The sequence below is a fragment of the Tubulanus polymorphus genome, chromosome 2 (assembly GCF_964204645.1).
Source record: "Tubulanus polymorphus chromosome 2, tnTubPoly1.2, whole genome shotgun sequence".
Classification (NCBI taxonomy): domain Eukaryota; kingdom Metazoa; phylum Nemertea; class Palaeonemertea; order Tubulaniformes; family Tubulanidae; genus Tubulanus; species Tubulanus polymorphus.
The window spans coordinates 30771111-30789348 of record NC_134026.1 but is presented as its reverse complement, the minus strand read 5'-3'; the positions used below and the strand labels follow the sequence as shown (position 1 = coordinate 30789348).

General features: G+C 37.2%; 4 protein-coding genes across 4 annotated transcripts; 2 read left to right on the top strand and 2 right to left on the bottom strand.

Moving 5' to 3' along the window:
* Positions 1–427: 427 nt before the first annotated feature.
* On the bottom strand, positions 428–2254 carry LOC141899532 (cytochrome c oxidase subunit 6C-like). The gene is made up of 4 exons (XM_074785899.1): positions 2182–2254; positions 1850–2016; positions 689–783; positions 428–576 (listed from the first exon to the last, which is right to left on the bottom strand). The coding sequence occupies exons 2-3, from the start codon at positions 2014–2016 to the stop codon at positions 693–695; spliced, it is 258 nt and encodes an 85-aa protein (XP_074642000.1). The 5' UTR covers positions 2182–2254; the 3' UTR covers positions 428–576; positions 689–692.
* Positions 2152–6526, top strand: LOC141899531 (coiled-coil domain-containing protein 24-like). Its single transcript, XM_074785898.1, has 8 exons — positions 2152–2424; positions 2951–3176; positions 3753–3910; positions 3995–4056; positions 4499–4691; positions 5148–5263; positions 5349–5445; positions 5693–6526. Exons 2-8 carry the CDS (start codon positions 2964–2966, stop codon positions 6006–6008), a joined length of 1155 nt encoding a protein of 384 aa, XP_074641999.1. The 5' UTR covers positions 2152–2424; positions 2951–2963; the 3' UTR covers positions 6009–6526.
* Positions 6527–7385: 859 nt separating this feature from the next.
* LOC141900375 (diphosphoinositol polyphosphate phosphohydrolase 1-like) lies at positions 7386–14457 on the bottom strand. The gene is made up of 4 exons (XM_074787246.1): positions 13862–14457; positions 12067–12222; positions 9371–9455; positions 7386–8629 (listed from the first exon to the last, which is right to left on the bottom strand). The coding sequence occupies exons 1-4, from the start codon at positions 13958–13960 to the stop codon at positions 8505–8507; spliced, it is 465 nt and encodes a 154-aa protein (XP_074643347.1). The 5' UTR covers positions 13961–14457; the 3' UTR covers positions 7386–8504.
* Positions 14458–16366: 1909 nt separating this feature from the next.
* LOC141900119 (uncharacterized) lies at positions 16367–18156 on the top strand. Its single transcript, XM_074786863.1, has 5 exons — positions 16367–16602; positions 16716–16848; positions 16933–17006; positions 17348–17483; positions 17659–18156. The coding sequence occupies exons 1-5, from the start codon at positions 16561–16563 to the stop codon at positions 18057–18059; spliced, it is 786 nt and encodes a 261-aa protein (XP_074642964.1). The 5' UTR covers positions 16367–16560; the 3' UTR covers positions 18060–18156.
* Positions 18157–18238: the final 82 nt, after the last annotated feature.

Sequence of the window (18238 nt, the reverse complement as noted above, 5' to 3'; positions counted from 1 at the left end):
GAAAACACAAATAATATCCATGAAACTGTACGTTAAATCTTTGATACATATATAAGAATTGTTTTTCTGTAATATAAAAGACTATAATATTACTCGCATGCCAAAGTAGACAAATAGATCTTTGTCAGATCTGAACAAACCCTTACCGCAGTCGAACTATGAACCAAAAGAAAGGACAAACCACTAGAAGTACACCGGCAACGCCGGATGAAATATGGCTAACTTGTGACCGAGCAATCATCCAACACTTTTGATTTTAGAAGTGAATTTTTCCGGGAACAACGTATTAAACCCTTTGGCTTTGTTTCATTCCCGGCTCTATGTGGTGGATTTGTAATCCTTGCAAAGATCAATCATCCTTAAGTTCAATTATTTTGTTATCCAAGCACCAATAACAACGATCTTCACAAAAAATCCATTTAATTAAAGATGAAATCTTTATTCTATAATTTACATATATGCACAATATCTCAACACTTGAAACTCAAAATCAAAAAGACGAATGTTAGAAATATCAAAATCAGTCAAATTAAACTTTCTAGTCTAGGTCCATCTAAACAGAGCTGGAAACTTCATCTGAAAAATAGCAAAATATTTGTCAAACAAAGGGTTTTATAAGACTTCTATAAATCCTTCAAATTTAAGAGTACCAGAATCATTTTTAAGCCAGCTGATAATTGACACTTACAGTTTTACCACTCATCTATAGAACCATCAGGACGAGCCGATGTAAATATATTCGCTGCTTTCATCCTTTCAAAATCTCTCTTCATATCGTAATCCCTGAAAATAGATGAATGAAAGTGCAATAGCACCGTATCAGTGATCCTTACGCTCTAGGACCCTGAAGCTACTTCCATAGTCTTGACGCAAGAAGAACCAAGGCCGTCTAATGACTAATGTCTATTTCAACCTGACTTGAGAGCATTCTGGTCGGCCTAGCTCGCTCATTTTTGGAAGTACATACCTGATAAAGGTCTTATTAGGACCAGAAAGGACAGGCAGTCGACCTAAATCATCATTTTTTAATCCATTTGAAACTTTATTGAAGGATATCCAAAAAGTCTTCACTGAAAGGGGTTAAATGAAGAGAAGTGACTCCATGATTTGAAAGTTTAACAATATGTTTCCATGCCTACGTATCAAATTTCAGTTGGTAGGCATGGAGACATATTGTTAAACTTTCAAATCATGGAGTCTCTTTTCTCTCAGGAACCCCTCTCAATGCAGATTTTTTGGATATCCTTCAATACAGTTTCAAATGGATTAAAAAGTGATAATTTAGGTCGACTGCCAATGCATTCTGGCCCTAATAAGACTTTTATCAGGTATGTACCACCGAAACTGACTGAGCTAGGCCACCAGGAATGCTCTCAAGTCAGGTTGAAATAGACATTAGTAGTTCATATGTCAATCTAATAATTAAAGGCCATTCTTACAGGGTCCGATCTAAGGAATGAAAGCCATTTGTCCGGGGGGGCAAGCATATCTGAAATTTTGCTTGCCCCTCCAAAAGCTACTTTGTACTTGCCCTACACAGGCAGTCCGATGACTGGTGGCACTATGATTCATTTTATCGAGTGGGAAAAAAGCTTTGTGAAATAAATAGCCCGGGGGACAAGTGATAATCTACTTGCCCTGATGAGAATATACTTGTCCCGGGCAATTGGACAAGTGCTTAGATCGGACCCTGTCTTAAGATTTAAAACTATTTGCGAGATTTTGGGACAAGTGCACATAAAGCATTACAAAAATCTTGTACATATATTGATAAATAAATATATTATTATTATATTATATTATTATTTAAAGACCGGGCCCTGTGCGTTTATCAATCATTTAAACTCACTGATAAAATTCAGCATATCTTTGTTTTCTGGGGTCATTCACTAAAGCCTTGTAAGCAATTACAACTGTGGCTCCAATCAAACCCCCAACGAATAACTCTCTCTTTAATGAAGATGTCAATAAACGCCTCAGTTGAGGTTTCGCTATTTTAGTCACGGACGAGGACATCTGAAAATAATAAATTTCATTGACATTGTATTGATAATTTTAGTAACTCGGTTTCAAATTCGTTTTTTATTCTTGATCACGATTTCAAACTCACTTCAACTGATTCTCAGATCACCAGACAAAAACGAAATATCGCTTGAAATAAGAAGTAACGTTCTAAAATACCTTAAAATGTGGAATAAATGAAGCTCAATGTGAAAATCGCTCAATGTCACACCTCGGTCGTACTAATTACTAACACAAACCACTTGAGCTACAGGGCTTCGGATTCGAATTCCGCGTTTTAGTCAAATCCAACATGGCGTATTTGTTTTCGTGATTATGTGTTTTTGCTGTTGATTATTGCTGTAATTCGTGTCTTCACGAGTCGATGATGTAAAAACAAAGTTTCTATTCGTTCAGATTATTGTAAGTTTAACCGATTTCATATCATTAAACTGTTATTTATCGACGAGTAACGTTTGTAGAGGAGGGAAGAAAATTGGTAACTAACCAAGCGTCTCTCCACAGACTCCAGCTTCCTCACCTGCCAGTGCCGGTGTTTATATGAAATATAGAATCAAGTCGAGTTTAGCCCCCATAATTGAACGACACACGAAAGGAAAAAGATCAGAGGATTTTGTTGCTGTTGTTGTAGTTATCTAATGATAAATTGTGCTGCGGGATTATGCCCAGCAAACAAAACAACGTGGTGAGGTCCTTTCTAAAATGCCGCTGTGTGGCTGGAACTGCTTGATGGCCCTGCTGCACCACCTCAGCCTAAATGATACTCCCTTATCTATCGACTGAGCACCTCTTCTGCATCAGACTCAACGTATTAAATGATATCGAATCAATTATCAAATCTTTTTGGTGATCCAATCCAGGTAGACTTTTCACCTATAGTCACAATGACTACTGAAAATGTGTAAAAAAAAAGGGAGTTTTCTTTCAGATTCCGGTTGATAATGAGTTTGAAGAAGTCAGATTCAGGTATAGATATTCATGAGATGTCATCATCAGCAGCAGCAGCAGGAGGAGAGGGAGGAGGAGGTTGTTATATACCTCCTGTATCGTTATGGAAACTGATTGAACATCAAGTGTCGCCCCACGAAAGAGATGAAATTAAAAACATACTCGGTGAAGGATTAGTGGAACAGAGTTTAGAATTACATTCCGAGGTATTGGATTAAGAAAAATCAAATTTTGTTTTAGATCTCAAAATTGTCAGTATTTGTGCTTGAAGAATTGCTCCAACATAAAGAAAATTGGGACTCTATGTTTGACTGTGGCAATCGAGGAGTACTTGTTGAAATCAAGGGTCCAATAGGTGTCGCTAGTGTGCATTAGGACAATGTGCCGGATATCTTCTCAGATTTTATTTTATTTTATCCATGTCAGATTTCTTTTCATAATTTTTGAAATTCAAAAATGATGATTATGAACCTTTTTGAGTTTATTAGATGAGATGTGATGTGCCTAATATTTGTGTGCGAAAAAAAATCTAATTGAAAATGAACGAAATTTTGATTGATTTGTCCTATTTATACTTACGCCATCTAGTGGGATGATTGTGGTGCAGCATCGGGTCCTCATTGCTTCTCAAAAGATGGACGAATCTATAAGAAATGATGATGATTATCACTAATTGTTTATTATTGCAAGAAACTAATTAGAAATTAATCCTTTCCATTTTTGGGAGAAATCAAATTATCTAATCATTCCTCATTGATCAAATTTGATTGTATTTGTGTCAGGTGGAAACGTTATTAGAAATCTGGCGAGATTTCCGAGATGAAATGCAGCGAGATTTCGCGAGTCAACGTTTACCGGAACCGCCGGTGATCAGAGAACGACTGTGTCAGGAAATTAAATTCTTCATCGAAAATATACGAGAAAAAGCGTCGAATGATAGGTTCGTTTTTATCCTAGGAGAAAAAATATTCCATTAATTTCATTTAGGAATAAATAGAAATGATTTATTCAAATTATATTGTAGGAATTTAGGGATTCTTTTATCTCAGAATAAGCCTGATGTTATTGATTACTGTATGACTCCAAGTAAGTGCTCTGTAGGAGAGAATTGGTTTCCCCTTACATTGTTCTCCATATGCTGGAGTTATAAAGGGACTGCATTCACTGTTAAGTGTGTTACATCATGACTGCTGAAATAGCAAGGCTTTCAATCCCCCAAATAAATAAAGAAAGCAAGCTTAATTTTGGTGTGATCGTTTCTAGCTCAATATATTTCAAAGCAATAATCAGCATTGATAGAATATTGACATCCACTCTGATACTAGGGGCAGCAGATAATTTATAAGGGATTGATGTAAGGGGCGGCTGCCCCTCTAAAACCTGTTGTGGAGATCCCTGCCTTAGATTTAGGACATAGTTCCATAGTTAACAGTTGAGTTTGACTATTGAGGAAACATTGATTGATTTTGAATGAACGAACTCCGTCCTGATTTCACTTGTATTCATTGAATTGTTGACTGTTTTCTAGGATCTAATGACAGTGGTTTTTCGCGACCTTCGACTGGTCGTAGTTTGACCTGTTTTCCGGACGGTCGAGACACACCTCTTACTCCGTCCACCGATAGATCGTCGAAGCGTGTTTCAGGTTTAAGCGATGAAGTTGAAGCAATGACTGATCAATTGAACGTATTGAAAATACAACACGTCACTAAACATTTGAGGTATACTTTTGCCTTTCACTCTACCAGATGGCGTTAGCTTATTTTTGATGATGCATGTATGTTTCGGTGGCAATGGTAAACAAAAGGAAAAATTGGAGATCGAAATTTCCGACTCGGGTTAAACCGAGGACCAGTTTCATAGTGAACTCTTATGTTCACAAGTGGTTTCAAATCTTTAAGATGGTCTTGATAGATAGTAGTCAGTAACCTGTCTGTATTTTAGTTTCATAACCGGATATTTTCACAAACAACAGTGTTGTTAAGCCCATATAAAAGCTTGCCCGCAACAACAATTAGGTAACTAAGTACTAGCAGTTAGATTTGCTATAGGGCCAAAATAAGCTTAAACTGGTCTTAAGTTGTTAGATTGGCTATAGAACCATAATGAGCTTAGACTGAACAAAACAGTCAAACTTAAACAAAAAACTCATGATTTGTAATGTTTGATTTTTGTAGGGAATATCTCGAAGAAGAAGTGGAACAATTATTGAAAGATATTGAATTTCTGCAGAAATGTTTGGATGAAGAATCTAACTACGATACGACAACTCCTCGAGAACCCTCATTACCAGGTACGCATTTATTTTACTCTTTAATACTGCATTTTACTCATCTTAAAAATGAGTATTTATCAAATGGTTTCGTTACATTTTATAGAATTACGAGAAGAAAGAAGCAAACTGGAAAAACAGATGTTAGAATTAAAACCTGCGCCTCAACAAAGACAAATAGATGATATATTTATGAATAAAAGGTTAGTAGACTGATAGACTTCTTTCACTTAATGATCTACAGTAGAATGTAGAACTCCTGGCACCAATCAATTAACCGGGTACTTCGCGTGGCAGCTAATGAATTCTGGAGCAGTCGGAGCAATGGTTGGTCGTCATCTCATGATTCACGGTTATGGAATTAAAAACATCTTGTCACCACACGAAGCACGCGCAGTTTACTTTACTTTCGCATTCATCAAATTCTTTTTATATTCCATTCTGTTTCAGCTCAAATATAAATTGTAAACCACAAAGTGTTCGTAAATTACCGATCAATTCAACAACTAAACCGAATACAAGGAGTGGACGAACAACAGCGCAGCAGCAGCAGCAGCTATCACCAGTTAAAGCCAATCATAACATTCGTGTTCAAGTAATAGATTTACCGGCAGTTTCAAATCCTCGTCCAGTTATAAACCCAAACCCTGCACCTACAACGCATCACGCTCCGACACCTCCACCGCTGCTGCCACCTAGTGGTAATAAATTACGTCCCACGTCTGCTGATAGGTTCAGACGGATGGTTTTACAACATCGAGATTGAATCGAACTGTGATAAAAACTGACTCCCTGTGCGTGATCACAGAGTCAACTCCCTGTGCGTGATCACAGAGTCGACTGTGTGATCAATGTGTGATCACAAGATGACTCTTGTATATCAGGTGTGTGTGCTAGTTAGTCTGGACTCAGTCCGCAGGGCGACTATATTGATTGACACCTGTACAGGAGCCCGTTCATAAAGTACTTGCACTAAGTTTAGCTGATTTCATATCCTTCGCATAGATGCAATTTTAAGCATTATCAACGAAAGAAGAGAGAGACCGCGTCCTCTCCTCGTGGTTGCGTACGTACTTTATGAATGGTCTCATAAAGTAATTAAATTGACAATTTATGAAAGAATTGTAAATTTAAGTTGAATTCCGTCCATTTTGTTCTGTTTAAAAAAGTATACGAAAAAATTATATTTATTATTAATTGAAATAGTGTTAATTGATAATTAATAATTTTGCGATTGTTTTTATGAGTGCACGTTGTATTTTCTGTGTAAATAAATCTATATTTCTTGCTGATGATTGAAATTGTAAGTTTTAATTATACTCCGTTCTGCGTCACGTTCGAACTAATGTCGACTGACGATTCTTCATTGATTTTGTTTGTTCCAATATTTGTAATGACAGGAAATTTGACGTATGGCAAGTTCCTGGGCTTTGATATATAATTCTCTGATCTTTGCCTTTGAGCTCAACACTGACCGTGAGGTTCGGTACGATACGAGAGGCTCGACAGGGGGTTGAACAAAACAGTGGAACCTTGAACTTTGGAACAACAATCAATAATAACCACCAGTTCATTTATCAGTATAAAATGAAGTACGGTATTAGTCGTTTAATGTCACCGTTGGGACCAATCAAAAACATAAATTTATAACAAATTTGGTGTAATAAACAATGGTATTTCCATGTATTTCAGTTAGATTAGGCAAATTTATTCTCTGTAAAATGTTGGCGTTTAATGAGCAGCGTTGTAACAGACTTTGACATTATGCAAAATTTCGACAACCCCCGATTCTAAGTACATGTGGAGAAAGGTAATTCTGAGAACAAACTCAACCCATGGCAGAGTTCAGATCTGACGAATTAAAGCCACTCATTCATGGGGAAAGTATATCTGAAATTAAACTTGCCCTCTCAAATATTTACTTGCCCTTTGTAGTGCGGAAAAAGCTTTGAGACAAAATTGCACTAGTCCAGCAGCGGACAAATGCCCTAATGAAAATATACTCGTCCCGGGCAATCGGACAAGTGCTAAGATCGAACCCTGCATGTGGCATACATACTCCATGAATGGGATAGCCTCCCACTAAACCCAAATGAAAGGGATTGAGAGATGAAAGATCGAGGGACTCCACTACGACACTAAATCCGACAGATTAAAAAAAAAAAGAAAAAATGTAAATATATCTTTTTTGGAAAACTTTATTCAATAAAAACTTTTATTTTTTACTACAAACAAATATTTTTTGATGAATTCAACAAACGATCGAATATTCGTTATCTAAATATACACACACACGTTCCGACTAAACTGTACATCTGATCATCAATTAGTGTTCTTTACAATCCTCATTATTATATTGATCTAACGAATCACAACATTTATTACACATCGCATGGAAGACTAAACAGCACTTAGTAACGTGGAAGGGAGAGGGTTAACACCGGACTGGTGGGAGATGGTTTACCAGCTCGGCCCGGGAGTTGATGTAAGCCACATATTGCCCTATATTCCCAGATTTGAAATCTATCCAAATTCGCGAGCATGATTTGATAGTCTGGATTTGGATTGATATTCAAGCTAGGATTATGAAAGTAGTCCAATTATTCTAACTAAATTTACAAACATTCATATCATACAAATTTTATAAATATAATGAGAATAGTTTTCTATATGGGTTGTATACAAAACAGCTACAGATACCAATTATCCCTTCCTCATTCGGTTTTAATTGGATCACATTTATCAATCTACAACCTGGAGCCAATAAACCTCTTCGGGGGACAATCTGAAGCCCTCCATTGTCACAATTAATGAGCGTTCACGCTTAACACATGTTCCAAACTTCAACAGAGACATTTCTGATTGAAAATGAACCACAAAAATCGAACATTTTATCAGCTAACTTCAAAAACCGATCACCCACGCCACACTTCTCCGGTGAGTGTATGAAGGCGATGGTCCTCGGAGCACAACTCTGTCCGTTTGTTCCAAGTTGCAGATTGATATGAAACAATGAATATATAACCTGTTCGAGATTAGACGTTAAAGATCTAAAACTGCTGTCACAAACGGAATAAATAAATATTTACCGGACCAGGTGTTACGTAAAATAATCAGAACGACGACGAAGACTGACGTTTGATATTTAAACAAACCGAACATTGAATGAATAATGGATGAATATCTGTAAGGATGGTTTTGTGAGGTGTTGTCTGCTTGCTAGTCTCCGATATAGCTCTCATTCATTTTCAATATCAAACGATCATGATCCGTTATAAATAATATCCTTACAGTTTTCTAATAAATCTAAATATTGTCTCTGAACGGGTTTGAATTGTTTTAGTTCTGTTTTAGCCTCTTCCAACGCGAACCATTTACGCTTTCGACCTAAAACGTGAATTATCAAAGTTATTATTCGATATGATAGAGCAGAATGCGATAAGTAGATCGAGATCCCTGAGAGCCCATAGTTAGATATCAAACACTGTTATTCAGAACATGGAGATGTCCGTGGTCAGACTAATATTACTACTAGGTAAGCCCTGAAGGTGTTTCATGATTGGCTTTAATTATTAACCCTATTGGTCAGTGAGTTTGAACGTGGAGAACTCGACCCCGAGGGACGATCAATCAATACGCAATGAATTTCCTGAAATATGATGAATGTAGATTTAGATATTGGGGGGGTAAGAAGAGGAGCTTCTCTACTCGGCTATATCGCTGCAGTGATGCACTACGAGGGGTAGGGTTACCTACGCAATGACAGTAGAATAGTTACGATAGGTAAAACACAATATCCGTGTTGACGCGATGAGGAGAGAATCCCACAATGATAATAAAAAGTCCGAAAATGAAACTTCGAGATAGTAGTTTATTCAACTAAACTAAACTTTAGCGTGTAACTGTTTCTACGTTAATTTTCCTTTAGTTTGTATCATCTCTGATTACTTGAATTAGTCTCTTTGTCCCTGGATTGTATATATATCTCATAATTTCTGTAGTATCTCATTATTCCTGAAGATGACTATTAGGATATAGTCGAAACGTTGAAATAAACTACTATCTCGAAGTTTCATTTTCGGACTTTTTATTATCATTGTGGGATTCTCTCCTCAGTAGAATAGTTACCTAGACTTTTGGCATCGTCCCAATCATCTAATAATTCAGTAACTATGAGGATATAAACCGCTGTTCTGTGCTTCCTTTCTGCATTCTATAAGAAAATACAATATCATCGCATCAATAATTACGTGTACACTAACAGAATACGAGCCTAAGTAAGAACAGGTAGACAATTATATCAACAATTCCTTGAGTAAGTCGTAATGAATCGATCAAAACAAGATGGCCTTAAATATTCAGCTTAACAGCTTTTATTGCAATGAAATGTAAAAAATAAAAAATTTAATATTTTCTCAACTTAGGCTAAAAAAATTGATACCTTGTTTCTCCGCTCTGCTGAGCTTAAATGTTGACCCGGCCGGCCGCCTATCTACCCTATACATTACTTTTTTTTAAAATCGTGATCAATTTTACCATAACAGACCCGGCCGCTATAGAAATGAACTGTTTATTAATTTTATCATATTTTACAAAAATGACCTGGCCGCTGTGGAGAAACAATGTATCATTTTTGTTTAGCCTTATGTTGGGCTTGATTTATACAGAGTAACTTCTCAATATTCAGAGCTGAATTTCATTTTGATTTGCACCAAGGGAGAAGTGGTCAATTCTCGAATGACGGAGAGCTAGACTAGTGTTAGTTCAAGTTGAAAACCAACAATCCTCGTCAGCACTTCGGGCATAAGGTGTAATGTACAACATACGAAAGGGCTTTCTTTCGATCAAGACCAATATTGGCTTCACTCCAAATTCATGACATTTCATGAGCGGGAACTTTACAGTAAGAAATCGGTTAGAAGAAAGGGTTGTTTATACTTAAAACAGTTCACACGAAAATTTCAAGATATTTATAAGCACCGTTTAAACTTGTCGTCAAAAAGTGGGCACTGCTTGACGTACCACGCCCTGTGGCAGCGGTGAAGATAAAGACCACTTACTATGTTTTCATTCCACAGTAACCTCTTACAGTGGTTCTTACAGATCAGAACGAACCCAAAATTCTCTAAAATGTTTCCTCGATTATCCCTGACCCTTGACAAAAAATGACAAGATTGAATTGATCGTAGGGGCTGTCGAGCTTATATCAAAAGGTTTCTCTTCAGAATCAGGAATGCCCGGATAATCCATGATCTGTAAGAACCCTGCAAGTTTGTCACGGACCGAGGGGGAAGTTGAGAAAGACACCGACTCATTCTACTCTTTGATTCTGCCGCATATTTCGATATAGAATAATAGTTTTTGTTACAGCAGGTCTGTTGTGTATATGAAATCATCTATCATTTCAAGCGACAGATTGTATTCAAGACATTCATAACTTATACAAATACAGTAGATTGTTTTCTAATGGTAATTATCACCGTAGAACGGCACATGGTGTCGGTGCCTCTTATCAGAGCTCAATTACCGTCCACAAATCAATATTTATTGACCACAAGAGAGGTAACTGTTACAGTACTATATTATTATAACCTGTACATAGTCTTAACAGTACATTAAAAATACTCATACACCGCCGTGTGGTTACGACTAGCTACACGGTAAGAAGAGAGTTAGATATTAGTGAAGCTATTTTCAGACGCTGCTATGAATTATTTATGCACCGTGCTGTATGTATTACACATTTTATGAACCATGCCGTAATCACACGAGTGATCGCCGTGAAACTTGAAATGTCAAAAAATCAAAAATAATCATGTCTTTTGTTTAAGAATAAAGACGGCGTTCTATGAAACGACAAAGGTGGTGCTGCGTAACAGACGATTCAGACAGACGAGCGGGCGGGCAGGTGATATTACGAGACATACAGTGACCCGGCAGTCATGTTTGGCAATCTTCCAGAAATAATGTAATCGCTTTATGATTTTGAACGACATAAACCAGTTACCGTTATACTATAGAGAAGAGATCGCAAGCTTTAAATGATTTTGTTAACAACACTTCTAAATTATGTGACAACTAACGGTTCAATTATTAATACCCCAGAACTAATCAAACTTCTATAGGCGTAGAAAACGATTAAAACTATCATTGAGAGTAGTTCAGTTTGAGGTTATTCGGTCATTGCAGCATTTGAGGAGTTTTTGAGGAGAAAATATCAAAGATTCTTCAAGGTTTATGTCTTTTTACGCGATGAATATGAGATAGAAAGAAGAGATTATCACAGAGTAGTTACTGATACAATGTGTGTTATTTGTATTTCACACCATGTGTCATCCTCGCTTGCCAGGGGTCCGGTATCACTCCCGAACTCGCTTCCACCAGCCCCCTGGCCTCACGAAGCATGATTTCATTACTGGCGCTGTTGCGCGTGACGTCATATATCGATTTGCGAAAATACTTCCGTGTTCAGTAAAACGTTCGCTGATTGGTCCATTTAACGGGAAACCCAACAGAAGTCTACTGACGGTTTGTTACAAGCGCTGTGATTGGTACGACCGGATTCTGGTCGGCTAGTAACGACTCCAACGACTCGTGAGGTCAAGGGGTTCGGCGAACAGCTTTAGCGTAGTGGGTTCGAATCCCTTGACGGGTGAAGATGACCATGTGTCAAATCTAAAGGATATTTCGCTGATTACTTCTAGAAACTTGACAGAAATTACATTCTGCTTGTATTATTTAAGACTTTCCCAATTTCCACTCAAAATGGAGGTGATTCAAGTCCTCAGTCTCCTTCACTAAACGAAAAAAAACGCGTATCCTACCTCAAAATTTCCGATACATTTACTAAGATTTCCTTTCACTCCTCCCTCTTCACAGGCTTCACGGGCGGCTGCAACTCCAGCATCCTCGGTAGGTTCAATACCTCCTCCGGGTATCACCCATCTTCCAGGGGTTCCACTACTCGATACCAACAATATCTAAAAATATAAAACATACTAAATTAGGGTGCTATAAATCATTGAATCTGTGGACGAGGATCAAATCGATTGCCATTTATAGATTAGAAAACAAGCTTTATGTTCAAACTAGGATAAAGTCTCAATTTTAAAAACTGCTTGGGTAACTTCAAGTAAGGCATTGTATCCACCCATTTACAAATTCCCGGATTTTTCCATGCGATCATATATACAAAAACTCGAATTGAATCAGAGATATTTCTAGGTTTAACATGTTATAATCCATTCATTTTTCATTGCATCATGTATTGACAAAGAAACATGCAGTCAATAGCGCTACACAAATTACTTATTAAGTTTTCCAGCTTTTTGGTAAAATTTGTCAAATCGCCTGAATTTGTCGAATTTTCAGGTTCACTGAGTTTGCCAGGTCAGTGGCCACTCTGTTTGAGGGGGACATCACTAATAATTAAGCCACCACAGCTAAAAATTGGTCAGTTCTTTATCAGTACTCATTGAATCCAAGGAGCATAGACGCTCTAGTCCTAACAGTACAAGTCTCCTTCGACTGTAGGGGGACCCGAGAGACTGTAATTAAGGCCATCAAACTTTTGGCCTTTTACATATTTCATCATCTTAAAGAATTGGGGCGGTGGATTTCAGCGTAGGAACACTTTGCCACTTGGACACCAGAGTGCCCTCTTGGAGTAGTTAGTTACCTAATCGTTGGTGGTAAGCTTTTTATAATCGGATGGGCTTATACCAACGTTAGGGATGACAAGGACCAAAACACGGTTGAAAAAAGTAACACTTCAAAAATATACTTTATATTCACTTCAGTCCAAAATTAATGGCTTAATTCACAATCTAACACAGGTACCTTTCGAAATAATCCAATTTCATGTATGTTTCGAGTGGTTAATCAACATTATTTTGAGAAATTAATTAATTTCTCCACCAATTTCGCCATTGGCCGCCATTTCTCTATATTGCACATGTGGCATGATAAGACAAGGGGACCTACAAGGATTTATATAAAACTTCCAAGGCGAAACGACAATTTTTATTTTTGATGGTTTTCCAACTTATATTTCAAATCTTCAGGTTTTCCATATTAAATTATGAAATAATAAATTCTGGTAAAAGAAAAATGTGAATAAGTGTTGATTTCTTAATTTTTTTCAATTTCGTTTCGCTTCGTTAGTTTGTGCTGTTGTCCTGGCCTCAGTCCACAGGTGCCACCACCTCCAGTAATTTTCAAAATGGCAGCTGTTGACCCGACGGAAATTTACTCTCACTTTACGGCCGATTTGCACATGGATTAAGATCGTCAGGTGAGGTGTTATAGGTATCAGACAAACTACGAATCTGTTGTGCGTCGATTACAACAAAAATTAGACGGATATCTTAAGAGACAATGAAATGCCAGGCAAATTACTCGTCAGTCAAATTGGCTGACGAAGATTTCATACAAAAATGACCTTCCCATTCCTGACTGTGGTTTGTGAAAATATCCGATTGTGAAACTAAACCACAGACAGGTTACTGACTACTCTTGGAGATGCGATAAAATTGGCACCTTGATGATGTGCCCCTGAAATATCTAGAATGAAATCATGATGAAGAAGATGTTGAGTTATTCATTGATTGCTCTTCTTACCTCTTGTTGAGTTTTATCCTTGAAACACAAACAAGCCGCTCGACGTTTAAAACCTTCAGCGTCGTACGTTCGAATCTGATTCAGCTTTTCTTTAACCATCGCGAACAATTCCTCAATCAAAATCAATTCCAATCGAAGAAAATAAATGCGTGTCGTTTTTCAGTTTAAGTCCAACCAACAAAACTTTCATCGAATATTTAAGATGGACAATTCGAATGAAATGATGATGGATACGTCAGTTCTGATGAAAGTATCTTACGTTAGAATTCATTATGTGGCCACAAATCATTTTGATCCAAACGCAGTTTTTCACGATGAGGTAAGATAAGCGACGGACTGGACTGCCGCCGGTGTCCCGCTGCGCGTGCGGGGGGTGGTCGTTGCGCCGGTCCTCTACTAGCGAGCTGTCACCCGCTCTCTCTCACTTTCTCACTGTCTCAACTCAAAGTCTCACGATTGTAGACTTTGATCAACAGCAATAAACGATTCTTATATAAACATTGTTATGAGATAAAATGGTTGTGTTGTTTTACTGTCCTCACCTCTCCTCTCCTAACTATTACTGATAATCCACGTTTATCTCAGTCAACACTTGGTGGCGCAACGAGTTTGGACTGGGGCAACGGACTATATAGTAGTGTTCTATTCACACGATAGATGGCAGCACAATCAGAGAAGAAATGGACATCGCGCCGGACTCAACAATAGTAGGTTTGCTCCGAGAATATGGTCGCTCTAAACGGAAGAAATTTAAGCCGATTGATTGACCCGAATGTGACCCGAACTTGTTTATTTAATTATCACGATAAAAACACGATAAGTTGAATAAGCCTGCCATCAAAAATAAAACCCCACCGGTCGATTGGAAGGGAGATTGGAAGCGGAAAAAACGCCAGTAGACTTAAATTCCTAAAACCTTTGAACGTGCACACTTCACTTTTCGGAGTTAGTGCCAACTCTATGGCTATGGAACAGAAATGATAGAAAGCTATCTTTATAATAGGCCGAATTTTATGCTTGTACCTAGAAAATTGCATTTTATTCAGTTTTTCTAGCTGTTTCGCAAGGCCAGACTAGTGTATGAACTCGCACCTGAAGATCAGTTCTACGTAATTCAACTCTGGGCTAAAATCAACATGCAACAGCTAGTAGACAGTCTTGAAATCTACCAGCTCAATCAGATTGACTTGAATCAATTATTCTATACAGAAATCATAAGGCATCTTCGGGAAAATATCTTACGTTTAGACATAATGGCGGAGGACCGATAATTGTGAAAGCGATGGTTTCATTGATGGAAACAAAGAATAATCTGGGCCATTCAGGAGTTCTTTTTAAAAAGTCATTTGTACACAAACAAGACATAAGAGCAAATGTCATCTCAGTAAATATTGTTTTGGCGCGTCCAATATTTCACTATGAGGAAGCTGATGTTTTGGTTCTCACTCATAAAAGACGAAGAAATGGATGAAAGGATTTTATTTTAAAGTTCTTTATTATCAAACATTAAAAATCTCAGGTTTTGGACTCGTGGCCAGTCGGTGCCACGTCCTGACAAAGACTGTCGATTCTAGTAATAGATCTAAGATATCTACAGGAACCACACCTGACAGCGGTCAGCCACCACAGCGATGTCAATGACCAGATATTCCGCACTGAATTCACCGTGTAGCTAGGGCGTGGTCGACTGGTAACTACGCGGCGATTGCATGGATGGTCGGGGCTGTTTAAGGTCAATAAGTCTTATGTACTCTTTACACCCGTTATTAGGAAAATACCAAAGTTTTGCCAAATTCTTCAATTTTTTGTTTTAACATTGGGCTTATTGATGGTAATTTCTTAAAACAAAGCAGCTAATCATCTAATTCGCAGCCAGTAACTTCACATTCGAGGAAATTCAATGATTTCCTATTACGTGTTTGATGATTTCCGGCGAATTTTTGCGCCACTCTTTTGGGCACAAAAATATGGAAATCAAAGCGCCAACAATGTTATTATTTCATCCCCTTTTCAACGACGACAATTCCTTTAACATTTCTCCGTGAATTTTGTTAGTCCGAGAATCTTGAAATATTCGTTATATTCTTTAATCAAAATATGAAAAGTTTGAAGAATATCTCGATTTGTTAGAGTTATACAATTTTCGTGCAGTTAAAGAAATTTATTGAAGAAAGTTGAGCAGTTTTTTCTCCCCTCAAATTTAGTCAAACTTCATTTACAGAAAAATACCTTTTCTAGAAATTATAACATTTATTCGAAAACCATAAAGGCTTTCACAAAAATAGACTTTTCTTATATGAAAGACCAATTATTGCCAAATCGATATCGAAAACCAAACTCTGCGACAGAAATAAAAGAGCTCAATACAAAAACAAAGAAGGACACGAAAAGCAATTGCATTTTCTTTACCACCATATGTATATTTCACAAGATATTTCACAATTTGATTGAATTATCCAAAAACAAATGCCCGTATATATAGATACATATATATAAAACGCTTAAGCGCGCTCAATTGTTCATATCGTACGCTTAAGTATAGGTCACGGTGTCTTTTATTAATAGTCCAAAATTCACATGACTGTCAATAAATGGTGGCGACGATAGTTGTTCATACGTATAATATCAATACTTCCTGGTATATAGAATAGTTAAAAACATTACAAGCGGCAGACACCAGCAACAGGTTCATTCAGAAAATGGGTTCCATGTGCAGTATATGTCTAAAAAGCGAAGGAAAGGTAAAAATTATCAATAGTCTGTCAATATTGTCTAACAATTTACCCGTTAACGCTTTCTCATTCTGTCCACTAGTACTGCCATAGTGAGTGTGTCAATATGTTATATATTTTAGTACTCGAATGTTGATGATCGTTATGCAGCGAATGAAAGGACATCTTTATTAGGTTCGGATTCATCTAAACCTGTCGTAACGAGTCCTCCCAAATCAGCAAGACACAATTCTTATCTTACAACTGCAAACGAAGGTATGAAAACTATCCTGGAAAATTGGTAATAAACCATATTACGATTATCTCAATCTAATTATATAATGGTATATGTAATTACAGAAGAACCAACTGTGACATATGAACCTATTGCAATACAACGAGTCGGTTTAGAAGACATCGATAAACCATTTATGGTAAGTCATCTTTTGATCAATTATCAGGATCTGATCGGGGTTCAGCTCTTCACTCAGCTCACTTCTTCAGATCAGGCACTTTTTAATCGTGTTGGGTGTCACGGCGAGCGCTCCTCAGGCGTGCAGAAGTGTTTGTGGTAGGTCGGTACATTGTTATGCAATTTTAGTGCAGATTTTAAGTGCTAGATCAGTAGAGGGATAAGAAAGATTTTCTAAATGGTCACTTGGTCAGTAGGGGGCAGGGGTGGAAAAGGGAACCCTCTGGACCAGCAACTGATTTTACTGGTCACATTATTTAAATGCATTGATGATGATATGTTTAATGTATGGATTTTGTTTAGGATCATGCGAATTTGTACAACGAATATGTAGTGAAATGGAAGAACCTCAATGATCTCATTAACAAAATCCAGGACGCTTTTCCAAACTCGAACCCTTCGATCAGTGCAACATTGAGAATTCTGAAAATGAAATTAGGTATGTATTGCAATGTGAAACGGAGAAACTGAACTAGGTTCTGAACCTAACATTGAGAATATCAAAAATTTTTGTTTTTTTCAATATCAATTATGCATCGGAATGGATTTTCTAATGACACAGACTCCATATTAAACGGTTAAGTATCATATATATTCTGAATTCTGTTTTTCAGAAGGAGCTGAAATAACTGTCAAACGAAAATATCAGTTCTGTATTGAATTGAATTACGATAAGAGAGAGATACCCGAGGAACTGTTACCGGTGTTGGATCATTATAACAGCGCTAATCACCTGACTAAGGATATTCTAGATAAAGGTCCAATGCTTTTACAATCAGTCGATATAATTCTGAAAAACGAACAGCGAGGCAAACGAGACATATTAGTTTATTCAGCTGAGGAAGAAAACAAGTCAAAGGGACCAGAAATGCTTAAAATTTACATGAATAATTACATGGAAGTGAAGAAAATTCCTCCGAATTTAGCGGTGATCAAGAAGAAATGTATAGCATATTTTGACGACTTGAAGAATTCCGCTCAGTATCTGCTGATTAATGAGGATCTGAAAGTCTAGATAAATCGTATTTTTTCCTTAGCAGTGTTACCGTAGTTTAAGTGGATTGAAATGTATTATGAGCTTTTTATACCGAATAAAACCATCCAGTATTTGATTAATTATTCGAAATTCACTTGCGAGACTGGAACCTGAGACTGGGAAGTTTTCTTTTTAAAAACTCATCTAGTCACTGACGA

Excerpts from the sequence above, each read along its gene's own strand:
- LOC141900375 (XM_074787246.1), bottom strand. The coding sequence starts at position 13,960 with ATGGTTAAAGAAAAGCTGAATCAGATTCGAACGTACGACGCTGAAGGT. Across the intron at positions 9,456-12,066 it reads AATGTATCGGAAATTTTGAG|AATGCAGAAAGGAAGCACAG; the intron begins GTAGGATACGCG and ends ATTTTCTTATAG. Across the intron at positions 8,630-9,370 it reads GGACGATGCCAAAAGTCTAG|GTCGAAAGCGTAAATGGTTC; the intron begins GTAACTATTCTA and ends TTCACGTTTTAG.
- LOC141900119 (XM_074786863.1), top strand. The coding sequence starts at position 16,561 with ATGGGTTCCATGTGCAGTATATGTCTAAAAAGCGAAGGAAAG. Across the intron at positions 17,007-17,347 it reads ACATCGATAAACCATTTATG|GATCATGCGAATTTGTACAA; the intron begins GTAAGTCATCTT and ends GATTTTGTTTAG. Across the intron at positions 17,484-17,658 it reads AATTCTGAAAATGAAATTAG|AAGGAGCTGAAATAACTGTC; the intron begins GTATGTATTGCA and ends TCTGTTTTTCAG.
- LOC141899531 (XM_074785898.1), top strand. The coding sequence starts at position 2,964 with ATGAGTTTGAAGAAGTCAGATTCAGGTATAGATATTCATGAGATGTCA. Across the intron at positions 5,264-5,348 it reads TCGAGAACCCTCATTACCAG|AATTACGAGAAGAAAGAAGC; the intron begins GTACGCATTTAT and ends TACATTTTATAG. Across the intron at positions 5,446-5,692 it reads GATATATTTATGAATAAAAG|CTCAAATATAAATTGTAAAC; the intron begins GTTAGTAGACTG and ends ATTCTGTTTCAG.
- LOC141899532 (XM_074785899.1), bottom strand. The coding sequence starts at position 2,016 with ATGTCCTCGTCCGTGACTAAAATAGCGAAACCTCAACTGAGGCGTTTA. Across the intron at positions 784-1,849 it reads AGATATGCTGAATTTTATCA|GGATTACGATATGAAGAGAG; the intron begins GTGAGTTTAAAT and ends ATCTATTTTCAG.